At 45.0% G+C, this 14718-nt stretch overlaps 1 protein-coding gene across 4 annotated transcripts in view; it reads right to left on the bottom strand.

Moving 5' to 3' along the window:
- The window catches only part of LRRC71 (leucine rich repeat containing 71), a 102512-nt gene extending 88597 nt beyond the window's left edge, over positions 1-13915 (bottom strand). Inside the window, exons 1-11 of one of the 4 annotated variants that reach the window (XM_088449647.1) lie at positions 13637-13915; positions 8982-9076; positions 6909-6944; positions 6197-6331; positions 5267-5389; positions 3747-3822; positions 3589-3663; positions 2771-2839; positions 1650-1809; positions 386-469; positions 214-303 (exon numbers count right to left, since the gene is read on the bottom strand). In XM_088449647.1, the coding sequence (XP_088305773.1) occupies positions 214-303; positions 386-469; positions 1650-1809; positions 2771-2839; positions 3589-3663; positions 3747-3822; positions 5267-5389; positions 6197-6331; positions 6909-6944; positions 8982-9076; positions 13637-13662 (969 nt within the window). In that variant the 5' untranslated portion in view covers positions 13663-13915. The remainder of the gene's footprint in view (positions 1-213; positions 304-385; positions 470-1649; positions 1810-2770; positions 2840-3588; positions 3664-3746; positions 3823-5266; positions 5390-6196; positions 6332-6908; positions 6945-8981; positions 9077-13636) is intronic. The other 3 variants (XM_088449649.1, XM_088449646.1, XM_088449648.1) reach the window with 3 other exon arrangements.
- Positions 13916-14718: the final 803 nt, after the last annotated feature.

Genomic DNA, 14718 nt, shown 5'->3' with positions numbered 1-14718 from the left:
CAAATAAACGAGAAGCGCAGGGAGTGGGATTCGCCGGTACAGAGCTCTCTCGCAATCTCTGTCCGGTGAAACAGGTTTTTTAATACATGCTTGCCATATTATCAAATATCACATTGAGAATTGAGACAAAATCTTCGTATCACAACCACAATTTAATTGCGGATTGTGATAAATACGCCTGTTTATCAGAATAAAATGTCACACACTCCTCACCGATTTGGGCAGCTCCTGAGTCCCCTTCGCCAGTAGCAGGCGCCTCCTCTCCACAATCTCTGCGTGTGTTAATGAGATTTGTCCCAGCACCTATCCAGGAACATGGCGCTGCATTATAGGTTATCCGCTCACATGACAGTATGTAATCAGGGTAACTTGAATCCTCACCCACCTCGGCCAACGCCAACGCGCCTTGATCTCCGATCTGGTTGCTGGATAGATTGAGGGTGAGCAGAGATCGGTTTAATCTTAAGGCCTAAAGGGTAAAACAATAATGAAATAGCAGGTAAACGTCCTGAGAAATAATACTCAGCTCAATGATGTCGCTGCAATAAGTGAGGTGCTCAGATGTTACGAATACTTCCCAGAATGCCATAGTCCTATTGCTTTATTTACAGGGGTCATCTTTCAATAGCTATTTAGGTACACCCGCTCTAAGGGCAGACTTTTGATTCAATTGATGGAATTAAGAACAGTATTAAATAAAGAACCTGTCATTTACGTTTTAAAATGCTGTGTCCTACTGGGGCATCAGTGAGCGTTGCAGAAAAACGGGACGTGTTGGCCATGTTTTCTGGGTGTGCCAAAACAAGTGGCTGTGTACTTGGACGCAGCTTCGCTGGCCCCGAGATGCCTCCTGCGGCATTTGCGTATTGCCACTGGCACTTTAAGAGAGGAGAAGGCCTGTGTGGGCCCCCTCCACTCTGGCAGCGCAGTAGACAGTGACTTGGTGCCAGATTCTAATGCACATTTGCAGGTCTCCGGGAAAATGGTGCCCGTGCCTTATACAGCTCTACTGCGCATGCACAAATCACCAGGAAAATGGCCCCCGCATCATTTGGCAGCGCAGCAGAGGCAGGACTCTGGAGACCGCGGAGAGGGGAGTAGAACGATATATGGGTGTTTGATGTGAAGCGTAAGCACACCCTGCACCCATTATAGATACGCAATTGTTCACAGCCGTTCCATACACAGACACAGCGGCTGGCACAATAGTGTACATCTCGGAATCAGGCGCTCTGTTCTCCAATCCATCAAATTGAATCAAAAGCCTGTCCTGATAGATGTCTTCGGAATGATGTCACCGCCAACAGCCAGGTATGGGGAGGGGTTGAACACATGGAGCCCCTCATTTATTAAAATGCCTCTGATGTAGTGAAGGTGTAACTGGGCTGGTGTATCTACATCAGCTAGCTGGCGCTGCCACACACAAAGTGTCTGAGGGTCCTATACCTGTCCTATGGTCTCAGGCAGGCGTTCTATGAACACAGCAGGGTCCCAGGATGTGCTCCGACAGTTTAGCATTAAAATGAGTTGGGAATGCTGTTCCTGTCTGCTTGCCGCATTAAGACAGCAGGATCGCTATGGCGTGAGCGGTAACTCGCGTTAGAACACTGCGATTTTTATATCTGCCGCAATTGTCCACTCTTCCTTACCTGTGCAATGTAACCTGCCCCCAGGTCTGTGATGTGGTTGTAGCTGAGAACAAGGGAAGACAAGGTTTTGTTGGTCATCTTCAGGCTCTGTATAGCTTGGCTGATGAGTCGGGCCCCTTCATCGTTAATTTGGTTGTTCCTGAGGGATATATGGCCCAACCTGTATAGATGGGACGGCATGAGCATCAGAGGAGCTCTGTCAGAGTTGGATGTAAATGCATGTTGTAGCTTGTCTGCCACAACTTGCTCGTAATTACTGATCATGTGCATTTATTATCCTGGCGACTTTGACGCATTTTGCACTTACAGATCCCTACATCAAGGAGGAACAAGACAAGGTTTGAAGGAGACGGGTGAGGGAGTGTTGCCGCAAATTGCAACCCAAGATGGCCACCTCATTTAAACAGTGGTGCAATTTGCGAGCTAATGATGATGGCCGCTGGCCGCGTCTGATTCGCCGAACATGCCAAAGACACACCCAATTAGGCAAATACAGTATAACTGCTGCGGTTACAATCTAATACTAAGATTACAAAGTACTGAAAAAATAAAGTATGTTTCCTATTCTGTTTGGAGAGGTGGAAGCTTTTGATATATTTGCGTCTTGTTCCATTAGCTTCTAACTGACACCTTCCGGCCACTTTCTGTAATGTGTATGACTTGTGTACTGCGTTTCGCCCATCTATTGTGCTCACAGTGATGCCGCACCTCCTGTGGTATTCCTGCAGCATCTGATGCCGCACCTCCTGTGGTATTCCTGCAGCATCTGATGCCGCATCTCCTGTGGTATTCCTGCAGCATCTGCTCGTGCCATGTGTAGAGGAAGGAGGCACATTTGCCACCTAAACAGAATTGGTTGCATCTCACATGACATTACACCCGCTCTGTATTGGTAGCGAAGTGCAAACCTTTCCCAGGTGCAATTGCACCTTAACGCAAATTGCTCTAATTAAGGCCCAGAATATCTGTTCCCCTGGTGACCCTGTCATACAGCAGAAACCATAATGGCTGCCTCACAGAATTTCTTTCCCAACTCATGTACTCGCAGTACGTATACAACATAAACATTACTGTCCTTACTACTGATTAGTACGGTGCAGTATGCAGATTATTTCACTTACGCTAAATCATCAGAGATCAGCCTGTAATATGATTGATTTGGCAGGGGGTTACCTTCCAGTACCACTACCCTGGTGAAGGAAAAAAAAACAATGTGTATTATTATATGATTATAGCATAGTTTATAATAAGATAAACACTTCTTAAAGAAAAGAGTCTTACCTGCTTGTTATGGCAAAATTAATGTACATAAAATATCCACTTTTTTTCAGCAATTCTACATCAGTTAAATAAATTCTACATAAAGCGGATAATGGGCCTTATTTATAGATCTACGTTAATGCCGCCATTGCTGTGAATATGTACGCAGATGCTGTGCGCAATTATGCAAATGTTGTAGACGCCGGGAGATGTATTGCGCCACCCACTGGCGGCTCTTCAAAGCCAAGCATCTACACAGCATCCACACAGACGCAGAACCGCTCGTAGATCATTTGATTATCGCAGTCCCGAGTATGTCTATGGTGCCGCAGAATGGTCGCGGCAACTGAGATTGCGGAGGTACTTTCTGGCCTTGTAGGTTCCAACTGATATGCTTAAGGCCCAGGTACATGGTGACAATCAGTGAGACTAGACGCCTAATAACACAACACAGGCCCCTTCCTGGCGACCATTCACCTGCGTTACACTGTCCTGCAACTGGTGGGAGGGATTCTGGGTAAAAATCGCACGTGTGTCCTAGAGTGTGGAGCTCACTGGTGTAAAATAGAGTATTGGATACACCAAACACGAGATCGGTGTCATTTAGTCAATATTATTCTGATGGATCCCATTTTATCCTTTCTTAATTTCTATCACAAATGGTGCCATCGGTTCTTACCTGACGTTTGGGCAATGCTGCAGGATGGCCAGGAAAGAGGAGAAGGTGCTGTATGTTAGGCCGACGTTCCACAGGCTGTCAGAGTAACGACACGTTACAGTACACCCAGGCTATGTGCTTGGAGTCAGAACAGCAGGACAAGATGGCCGCCCACTCACCTGATCTTGTGGAGACTGGTAACAGCTGGCAAACACTTAGCGAATATTCCCATCATTTTATCGTCGATCTTCCACCCTGTAATTACAGAATCGCATGGTGTGATCAGAGCCACAAGAAATCATCAACTGGCCTTATGGGTAGTCGCTTACACAGAGATCTCAGTTTACTTTTTTACCCTATTACACCTTGGCGACTGCTACTCTCTTTCTCCATAGACTGCCCCCACTTTGGTCAATTGTGATTGCTGCTTCCAGACTCAAGCACCTAAGCAGTCTCCTATACGCTGCTGTCCCTCCTCTGCCAGTCCTTACACTGACGGCCTGATTCAGGGATGGACGGAGATGCAGTAGCGGATACGACTTTTGTCGCAACTGCTACTGCGAATTTATGCTAATGCCGCAGGCGATAGGCTGTCTACTGAGAGATCCAAAGGCTGCAGCTCTAATCTGACGATGTGCACAAATAGTCGCACCATGGATCGGACATCGATGGCAACATTGGACATTAGAGCAACCCTATTTTTGCTCAGAATGCCCAGCGGCACATGGCTGCTGGTGCCAGTGGAAATGCATCAATTGACGCAGTCCCTGGTACCGACACGCCCGCTAATACCCTAATGTCGATAGCCACCTCCCCCAGTCACCTCAGAGGAACGCCCTTCAGAACTGCAGGGAACTTCATGCAATTCTGATCTGCATTCCCCGGCGGTAACCATCAGCATAAGGATCTATACAGTCATCCAACGCTCACCAGCGGTGACCCTCACCCTTATTTACAAATTGCACTTGGAAAAGTCTATTTACCTTTTGCTACTTGAGTGGAATGCGTCCTCCACATATACCTCTAAAGTGCTAAGGACAAGTCACACTCATCCTTAGCATGCAAGAGGTTTAACCATCTAAAAATAACATTCACTGTCCCTTTATAGCAGGAAGCTATGTAAGTATCAGCCTGAGGAAGCAGACGTAGGCTCTGTGAAATGCATTGCTACACCTAATATCACCTACATGTTTATCTATTTAATACTTTCCTTTGTTTTTATCCATCATTTTATATTTACTTGTTTTTAATATATTCTATTGTATATTGACATATATCATTAAATTCGTTTTATTCAATGTAACTGGCATTGGATCTTTGGACCATTAGATTGACCAGCACTTTCCCGGGAAATGTTTCCGGCATTCACATCAATCACTGCCCCAGTGGAGCTTACACTCTATATTCCCTCTCACATGCACACACACACACTTTTTTTTTTATAACCTACCAGTATGTTTTTTGGTGTGTGGGAGGATACCCATACAAATATGAGAACATACAAACTCCACACAGATTGTCCATGACTGGGAACTGAACTCATGACCTCAGTGTGGGGAGGCAGTAATGCTAACGTACTACGCCAACCATGCTGCCATCATATATTTGATTATAGTTAAACAAGAGGCTAATATTATTGCTGCACATGAAGAAAATGTATAATGTGAACGGGTGAAGGTTTTATGAACGCCTCAGTCACCTCTAATGGATATTTCTTGGACGGATCGTCCGTCTTCATTCTCCAGCTCTACCCGGATGCAGGGCTTGAAAGAAGAGCTGTGACTCTGGCTGGCCTGGATGTCTGATGCCCAGTCTGCGTCATCTGTCAGGGGATCACAGCAATGCAATATTGTTACTATGTACAGTAAGAACCATATGGAAACCTATTTATTGATCATCGAGCCTATGGAAGACTATGCGGCTGATGGATCCAGCAGTGAAAAGAGTGGACCAATGGAGACATTGCTCATAGCAACCAATTAGCTTTGAGGTAGCATTTATCAATAGTTAGCAGCTGATTGGTTGCTATGGGCAACTTCTCCAGTGGACCTGCCTTTTTCGATGCAGTTCCTGACACTGCTGTCAATAGCCACCCCCTGCTGTCACTGCCCTGGAATGCCCATCGGAATTGCATAGATCTCCATGCAGTTCCGATCTGCATCCCCCAGCGGTAACCACCAGGACGTATGTGCAGAATGAAAACATCCCCCGCTTGCGCCTGATGTGTTAATTCCGCACACCTCTAATTCAGGCCGTACCTCTGTTGCTATACCGATAACTATGCAGCGATTGTCAGAGTTTATCAGGCTGGTATTGGTCTCAATGCATTATTGTTCTCATTTGGATATTTCAATGACCATTGCGGTTTTCCTGATAACCTTTGTGCCCTTGGTGTCTTTAAGAAAAACACATTTAGCATCACAAATAATTAAAAACATTCTTTTGGCCTTTTTCATTGACTGTCAGAACAGCTTTGGTGACCAAATGAAGCTTCTATACTAAACAAAGAAAATGTCATTCTAAAAACAATATCCTAAAAAATTACACATATTGGGAAACAAAAGTTGAGTTATTTACCAATATGCGTCATTTTTTTTTAAATAAAAATAATGGTAAAAATGAAGTTCACCTAAGCCGTATTTCTCGGATACTGGAGTGCTGGGCGGATGCGGTCGGGCTACAACTTTTGGAATTTCTGTATAACCCGAGCGGCTGCAGAGCTCTGTAAAATCTTGATCCAGGTTACCGGTGCACTGGTAGTCCTCTGCAAGAAAGGTCTTCGGTTAGAACATATGAACAGAAAAATACCCCTCCTATGCAGGAAACTACTGCACTTACATTAATATGATGGTGCAAACTGCAGCCGGCCCGTGAATGACGCGGCAGCTCCACTCTGCTCTAAAGGGCTGCCCCCCCAAAAAAACTTGTAGCTCCGCCCACTCCCGTCCAATCAGGTGCCACTTACACAGCACACTACACAATGACAATATTACATTGAAATTATATATTACTTCAGGAAATGGGGAGCTCAGAAAATGGCGGCTCTTGCTTCTGATCAAATAGCAATGGTAGGGGACGTGGTCCCAGGGAAACCGATTCTTACAAGAGAAGTCGGGGGCTTCCTAATAGGGAACATCTCTCACAAGCCTCCATCTGAGTACAAGCATGTACAGGAGAGCCGGGAGTCTTTATATAGTGCTGGTATTCATCAACTGACAGTTCAAAATGGCCGCAGTGATGTTGGACAAATATAACAAAGTCTGTCTATGACACAATATAAATTAAGATACATGGCGACAGTTATGAAAATGGTGAATGGTAAATAAATACGTTATTCTTACCGACTGTCAGCAACGTTTTGTCTTGAAAACCAACACCTACAATAAAAAAACAAACGACACAGCATTGATATAACTAAAAGAGATATATATATATATATATATATATATATATATATATATATATAAAAAAGGAAATAAATCAAACAACAGGTGGGACAGTAGAGAAGAGTGTGGCTATGGAGCTGACCAACATTGTGGGGTGGGAGGGAGTGGGGGTATATGGCTGGGGGTGGGCACTTTGTTATATGCATGAATGGTTGAAATGTATTACTTTCTGTCCGCCCATACCCCACTTACAGGTTAAACATTGATGAGGCTCTTGACTGCAGGTGGAGTAGACTTTGGTGAAAACTTTGTATCATAGTGCAGTACACGCATCATAGTGAATTTGATTTATTCCACTGGAGAATACGTGATGACATATGCTGCTAACTGATGATCAACATACACTAAGGAGTATATTTACTAAATTGAGAGTTTTTAGAAGTGAAAATGTTGCCCACAACTATCCACCACAGAAAACAGTATAAACTCCACACCCTCACATATAAAGCCTGCAATTGCTCCACTCACTTCTACATCTACTACCCGATTTCTGTCCACATTCCCTCTCCGCTCCCTGACCACCACCTCCGCTGTGATCACCTCCTCTCACTCCCGCATCCACCAAGATTTCTCTCATGCTGCCCCTCTACACTGGAACTCACTCCCTTGCTCTATCACATTCTCTGCCATCCTCCATACTGTAAAACAAGCACTCAAGACGCTCATCATACAAGTCTATCCTCCATCATAACACTCTAACCGGCACCTCTGACCATTTACTAACCCTCTCTCCCAGTTCCCCCGTCCCTCATAGACTGTAATCCCTCTTTTCTTGCTCCCTGCTCCCAGCACGGTTTCTGTAACTAGTGCGCATCTGTCTCCATTTTTCCCACCAGTGACTCTGATCCTGTCTGCACGCCCACTCAGTTTTATCATTGTCAGGGGCGGATTAAGAGAGAAAGTGGCCCGTGTGCAGACTCCGTCCGAGGTCCCCTCCTCTCTCTCTGGCAGCTGGCAGCACCTCAGCAGTAAACTCTGGGCACTAGTCTGCGCAGGCCACCGGGAAAATGGTGCGGCAGCCATTTTTCCAGCGATTTCCTTACTGCGCATGCGCTAAACGCCGGAAAAATGGCACCAGCCGCCATTTTCCAGGCAATTTTTCCAGCGCTGATATCACCAATGTGGGACTCCAGAGAGGTGAGTATTTAAAATATGGGTGCAAGGTGTGCGGTATGGGCCCCCCAGGACCGAGGGGCCCATGAGCCCCGCACACCCTGCACCCATTATAGATACGCCCCTGATCATTGTGGTTTCATATATTTATGCAATTGATATTTTCACTGTATGGCGATGTGGACACATTATGATAATAATAATAATAATAATAATAATAATAATAATAATAATAATAATAACAATAATAATTATTTAAAAAAAAAGGGAAAATGGAACAAATCGTTTTGATCCAAAGTTGCCAAATTCTAACATGATATTGTGATATTAGTGCAGCAATCACACAGTTCGGCAACAGTTTGCAGCAGCATCAATGCAGAAATAAATGCAATTATTCAAATACATACATTTAGGGGTCAATTGAATTACAGGTGATGCCGCACTTATGGAAGCCCTGGCGTATTGTAATATGTACCCCTATGGGGCTGTGAACTGGGTGCATATTACAATATGCCAGGATTCCCTGATTTGACCTCAAAATCACACATTGGAGTTCACTGAACTCCAATATATGATTTTGAGGTGAAATCAGGGACAACAGTGTGCCACTGAGTATGTACTAATGCCATTGCAGCAACACACTGTGGGCACCCCGGGCAATACACTGATAATTGAACTGAGCCCTTGGGGTTCCTCTTGTACTGTAACATATTTAAGTGTTAATGAACATTTATATCATAATAACAAGAAGGGCATAAGAGTGGCCTAGATATAATGTGTGTGAGATATACATATGCTAATGGCACACTAAGGCTGTGCAGCCTGTGATCAGGAGCAGACTGGGGTAGTAGGTACCTGAGTGTCTGAGGTCCTCCTCAGTGCAGTCCTTCAGTGTCCTCTCCTTCGGGGCCTTGTCTGCCTTCTTCCCCATAGCCAGGACCCTGATGACGCTGCAGAAACACCGGGAGCAACACAAGAAGTGTCAGCTCTGCAGACAAGATCTCCGGCTGCTTGCGGCACTACAAGTCCCAGCAGACTGTGCCAGGGTGGCAGGGCATGCTTGGACTTATAGTTCCACAAGACCCTGGGTATTACCCTCCTCCCGCTCACAGCGTTATTATGTATAGTAATATTATCTCTATATATGATTAGTATACAGAGTAATAACAATGGCTCCCGCAGCCTCAGCAGAGTCCCGTCACCATAGTAACCAGTAAGGGGTGGGAGGTGGTTTAGAGACCATCCACCAATCAGTCGCCGGGGCGGGGTTTGGGCAGCGGCTGGAGCCGAAATAAGCGGGAAGCTGTGCCGCGTACAGAGTGGGAAAGGGGGAGGTGCGTGCTTGAAGATGGGCGGAGCTTTGTTCACATCAATGGGATGTTTTTGGAGCGGCGTTTGGGTGGTTCAGGGGCGGAGTTTGTATGAATCGAGGCGTGGCTTGTTATGATTGAATGACGGGCTCAAGGGCGCACTTTGGGGGGGTTTCTCGGTCACTGGAATTGTCACCTCCTAATGCCGGGTGCAGTGTGCTCTAAAGTACACTCTGTATACTGCTGGCCATGGAAGTAAAGACAGTGTAGCTACTGCGTTTGAGAAGACTCCGCACCTCAGCTTTAGCCGGGTTGTCTGTGATGTTTTTAAAATGTTTCTTGGTCCCCTCTGCTCTGTGCAGCACTGGAAACAGTGCAAGTGTGTGTTATGTAGCTGCTTCTCAATCACATTTGGGTATGCAGACTATTACATTGTAATACACCTTTTCCTCAAAAAAAAAAACCCTACTCCAACCCGGGATACTGAGCATGGGTTGGTGGCAGCTGCATACACACACAACGATTTTATGAACGATTTTCTGTCAGATTTTTTAAAGTGTAATGGAGCGTACACACGGTCAGATTTGTCAGATTTGTCAGATGAACGACTGAACGACTAAACGATTTGAACGATTTGACCAAAGTTTTGAACGATTGAACGATTTTTGACTGCATTAAAATGAATGGAATCGTCCAAGTCTGACTGCAAACCCATCAGATGTCAGATATCGTTATCTGACAAACGGGAACGCGCATCGTTGATCGTCCATCGTTCAGGCATGTCACATATGAACGATTTTCCTTCAGATATGAACGACTGAACGATTTTTAAATCGTTATCGTCCATATCTGAAGAAAAAATCTGATCGTGTGTATGCACCATATTGAACGATTTTTTTGAACTACAAACAAATTTTGCATATTTTAACTTACTGAAAATCGTTGAGTTGACAAGTCTGACTGAACTACAAACGCGAACGCGCTTGAACGATAATAGCTCATCGTATGACTCAGAAAGTGAACGATTTTGTTAAACGATATTGTTTAACGATAATCATTCAAAAAATCGTTGTGTGTGTATGCAGCAACTTTTACCCCTTTCACTCCGATGGCTGTACTCAGGTTATTTTCCTGGGTCCAACCTCTCACAACGGTAGAACTTATTTCCCCTTCATCCCAAAGACCTGGAAGTGACATGGAGTGAGGGCGGAAGTGCCGTTCCATGCCCATAAAGGCCCCAAAAGAAGAATTTCTTCACTCGCCACGCTACGGGTACAGTTTATATTCCCCCTCTATGTCCACGTGGATAGTAAGGAATGATGGACAGTAAGGGTGCATACACACTTGTACGATATCAGCCCGATTTGGCCGATTTAGCCAAATCGGAACAACAAATCGGGCATATCGTGCAGTGTGTATGCCCAATTTGCGCCTCCCCGCGGTCATATGTGATATCGTGCGATTGACTGTGCAGCACAGTCAATCATACGATATCGTATGTGAGCCTGTACAAGTTAATGAAGGACAGAACAGTGATTGATCCGTCTTTAATGAAATCTTTCCGGCAGTCATGCGATGTCCAGGGTGAAGGCAAATCGCCCTGAACATCGGCACGATTGCCGGTCGTTTAGGTGTGTACCCTGCCTTAACTGATGACGTCAAGGTCCACTCGGTGAAGGGCATCTAGGCACTACTCTTGAACAACGGTCATGGGTCTCCCAGCATTACCGTGGACCCTTATGGTGCATACACACATAAAGATTTTCTGTCCAACCATCCAACTAGTTGATTGGTTTGAATGAAAATCTGGTAACGTATGGGAGTAACTGATGATTAGCAATTTGCTCCTAAATGCCAGAAAACAGATGAAAATGGTTGTCAGACAAGTTTGCTAAATGTTTGATCTAAACAATTTGTTCAAACAACAGTTTTTGTCCATTTCCCGGCATTTGGAAGCAAATTGCTGATCATCAGTTACTCCCATACGTTACCAGAATTTCATTCCAACCGATCAACTAGTTGGATGGTTGGACAGATAATCTTTACATGTGTATGCAGCTTTAGAGATGATGTAGTCTCCATGTGCTATTGAAGCCAACCAATCCGCTGGTTTGAGGCATGACCCAGGTCATTGTGACTGGGTCGCACTGTTTACACTGCGCTGTTACCCGCGGATCCTTCGTGGGTTCAACCCAGGTAGCCAGCAGGGTCAGTTTCCCAGCTCACTCAACCCAGGTTTTTTCTCAAAGATCTTTTTACACGCAGCCACGACCCAGGTAGACCCAAAAATTACCCGGGTTATTAGAAAAGGGGTATATCAGTGAGCAGCAGGTTCTCCATACAGCGCCGGGAAGATGCATTCAGCAGAATAGGAGAGGGTAGACTGTCAGCGTTGATTCTGCAACATTTGCATATCTTCATTCCGCTGCTTACGCCTCTGCATCTGCCCATCAGCCAATACTCTGCCATGAGCAGCTGAGTCTGTCTCACTATGGCAGTGGGATCCCATCACTTGGTGCGGGCTGCGGCTTTTGCACGGGTCCCTATGCTGTTTTCTTCCCCGCATTAGTAGTACCAGCCTAGGCTGTGAGTGGTGGGATAGGGGGTTCCACGCTGTTTTTTTATTATTATTAATATACATTAAAAATGCCAATCACAATCAAGTTGGTGATGGTGATTAGGATGAAAGCAGCTCTGGGCACGCCAGTATCAGGTACTAACTTTTTTTTTGGATGCATATCGCGCCTTTTATTTAACTTTACCAGAAAAGACCATCCCTAGACGCATTGCGCCAAATGTAAAGAAACGCTTCAAACATAAGACAGTGCCACGTGTAGTAAACCTGCCTCAATCTCCATTTTTTAAAGGTATAAACAAGGCTAAAGTAAGCAGTATTTTAGGAGAAAGTATTTTTACCTCATAAAATATGTGGTTGTACAGCGGGGGTTCTTTATGATATGTTGACAACCAGACTTTTTGGTGCCCTGTGCCAGAAAGAGCATTGGCGCCCCCCTCATTTTTCAAAGGGACACAATGCACCCAAAAAAGGGGAATGGCCTCATGGGGAAGGGTCTGGGAACAGATAGGCCAGGAGATGCTGGGGATGACATAAGAGGAAGCTACAAGTGAGAATGATAATAAACAGAAATTTGACAGACCCAAACAGTGCCCCCTGCCCTGTGGTGCCCTGTGTGATGGCACCGGCCGCACTATCCTAGTTACGGCCCGGTCAACAACCACAATCTAGACTACAGCATGTCAACTGGTGCTCTATTTCAACAGGGTACATCTCAACATGTTCATAATTTTGAAGCGCACTGTACTGACTTGGAACATGTCGACATGTTGAAATGTCAATACCTCACACTAACGTAACCCGAATGCTAACACTGCCCATAACCCTAAGATCTGTATTGTTGACATTATTACTTTATAAACATGTGATATGTCGAAATGTTAACCATGCCGGCAGGTGTCGACATTTAGCATGTCAACGTTTTAACAGTGTCAACATGCTAAACTTTTAACTGGTTGTGTTGCCATAGTGAGTGTCTATATAGTAATTGTCGAGATAATAATTGCATTCCATATAATGATATTAATATTATTATTGTATTTTTATTTTTCAAAATAAGCCCAGAAAAAATATTGAAATAATGTGGACTTGCTTATTTTTGTCTAAAACATGTCTGGATTATGTGTAAGGAACCTGCACATGTAAGACATCTAGTGCTTTAGATAATAAATGTAATACACCACCCCAATCAGATTCTAGCTATTATCTTCTAGAAGGTGCTAGGTGCCCTGAAGAAGGTGTTAAGAAGAATCTCACTGGCTTCTAAAAACCTGCACTTTAGTAAATATACACCTAAAAATCGTTCATAGTTCAAATCGTTGGTCAGATCGTTCATCTGACAAATCTGACCGCGTGTATGCTCCATAAGAGGGGAATAACATGCATGTTCTGCAGATCAATATTGAATAGTGTGTGTGTGTACACACACACAGTTGCATACAGAAGTCAAATTGGCACAACCTTAACAGGATTCCAGTTTAATAATTTCATATTTCTGTGCATTTAAAATTTTAATGCCAAATGACTATTTGTCGACTTTATATTGAAATAAATAAATCACTGGATGTGGCGTGTCTACAGTATTGGACATATAACTGTACATAAAGCGACATACGTGTACGTACCTTCTCCACTTGTCTAAAGGTGTCATTTTCTGTGACCGGCAGCAAAAAGGTCATTGGTTTTCTCTCTATTCCGGGGAAGGCTGACCTCTGTGTAAGCAGGACGCTGCTTAGGGGAAGTATGGCTGTAGGTATGTCTTGACGATATTAAAGTAGTATGTAATTTATATATATATGGTGCATTCAGCCACCTGCTGTCCCTGCTCATCTGTAACATAAATACAGGCCGGCCTGGCCTCTCGCAGCAAATGTCAGTGGTAATATCAGTGTCTTGTCCCAGTTCAGGTATTGTTCCAGCAAATGAATAGGAGGATGACTTATGATCACTGATGATTTATTAATGACGGTGTCCCAGATACAAAGGATTAATCTTTGTTACCAGAGTCTCCTTTATAAGAGACTTCATGAGCAGATGACTGTTTTGTTGCGTGAGTGGGACCTCACCGATAATGGAGGCTGCGCCTGATCTGCATTCTACACAATCTGACCAGACGCAGGGCTGGATTCAGAGGCACACTGTACCGCAGCCACGCAGGAGTCATTGGCCGCAGCGTGACTGTCGTTAATGCCGCAGCCGATGGAATCTGTACAGAGACGCCCATCTGCTGCGGTACTAATCCGACGCTGTGCGCATTAGGCCGCACCACCAAACATTGCACCAGTCCTATGGAGGCGCAGAATATCTGACAGAACATGGCTGACGGAATCCGTTCAACTGCGGCAAAAGACACAGTCACTGACCGCGATACGCCGGCGTCTGGCTAGCCACGCACCTGTTATCACCCGTAAACGCCCCCTGAAATTGCCCATCTCTGCATCCAAATTTGTTCTGCGGCTCCCGGCGGTAATCATCTGGACGCAAGCGCAGTTTGGACGAATACGCAGACTGAAAGCACCAGCTGCAAGCAAGCGGCACTGACACTACGTGAACTTCTGAATCCGTCCCACAGACACTTGTTCCACGTCCGGCCTCTATTATATCTTTGCAGGACTTCACGAGAGGAGTCCTGACTGTCTGTGAGCCGGGCCTTCCCCACCTAGTGTCTAGGCTGGAAGATGAGCCCCTCTTACACAACTGAACAGCT

Source organism: Taudactylus pleione, unplaced genomic scaffold, assembly GCF_031769625.1.
Source record: "Taudactylus pleione unplaced genomic scaffold, aTauple2 ptg000490l, whole genome shotgun sequence".
Taxonomy (NCBI): Eukaryota; Metazoa; Chordata; class Amphibia; order Anura; family Myobatrachidae; genus Taudactylus; species Taudactylus pleione.
The sequence above is the reverse complement of the archived record's forward strand: the minus strand, read 5'-3'. Positions and strand labels throughout refer to the sequence as shown.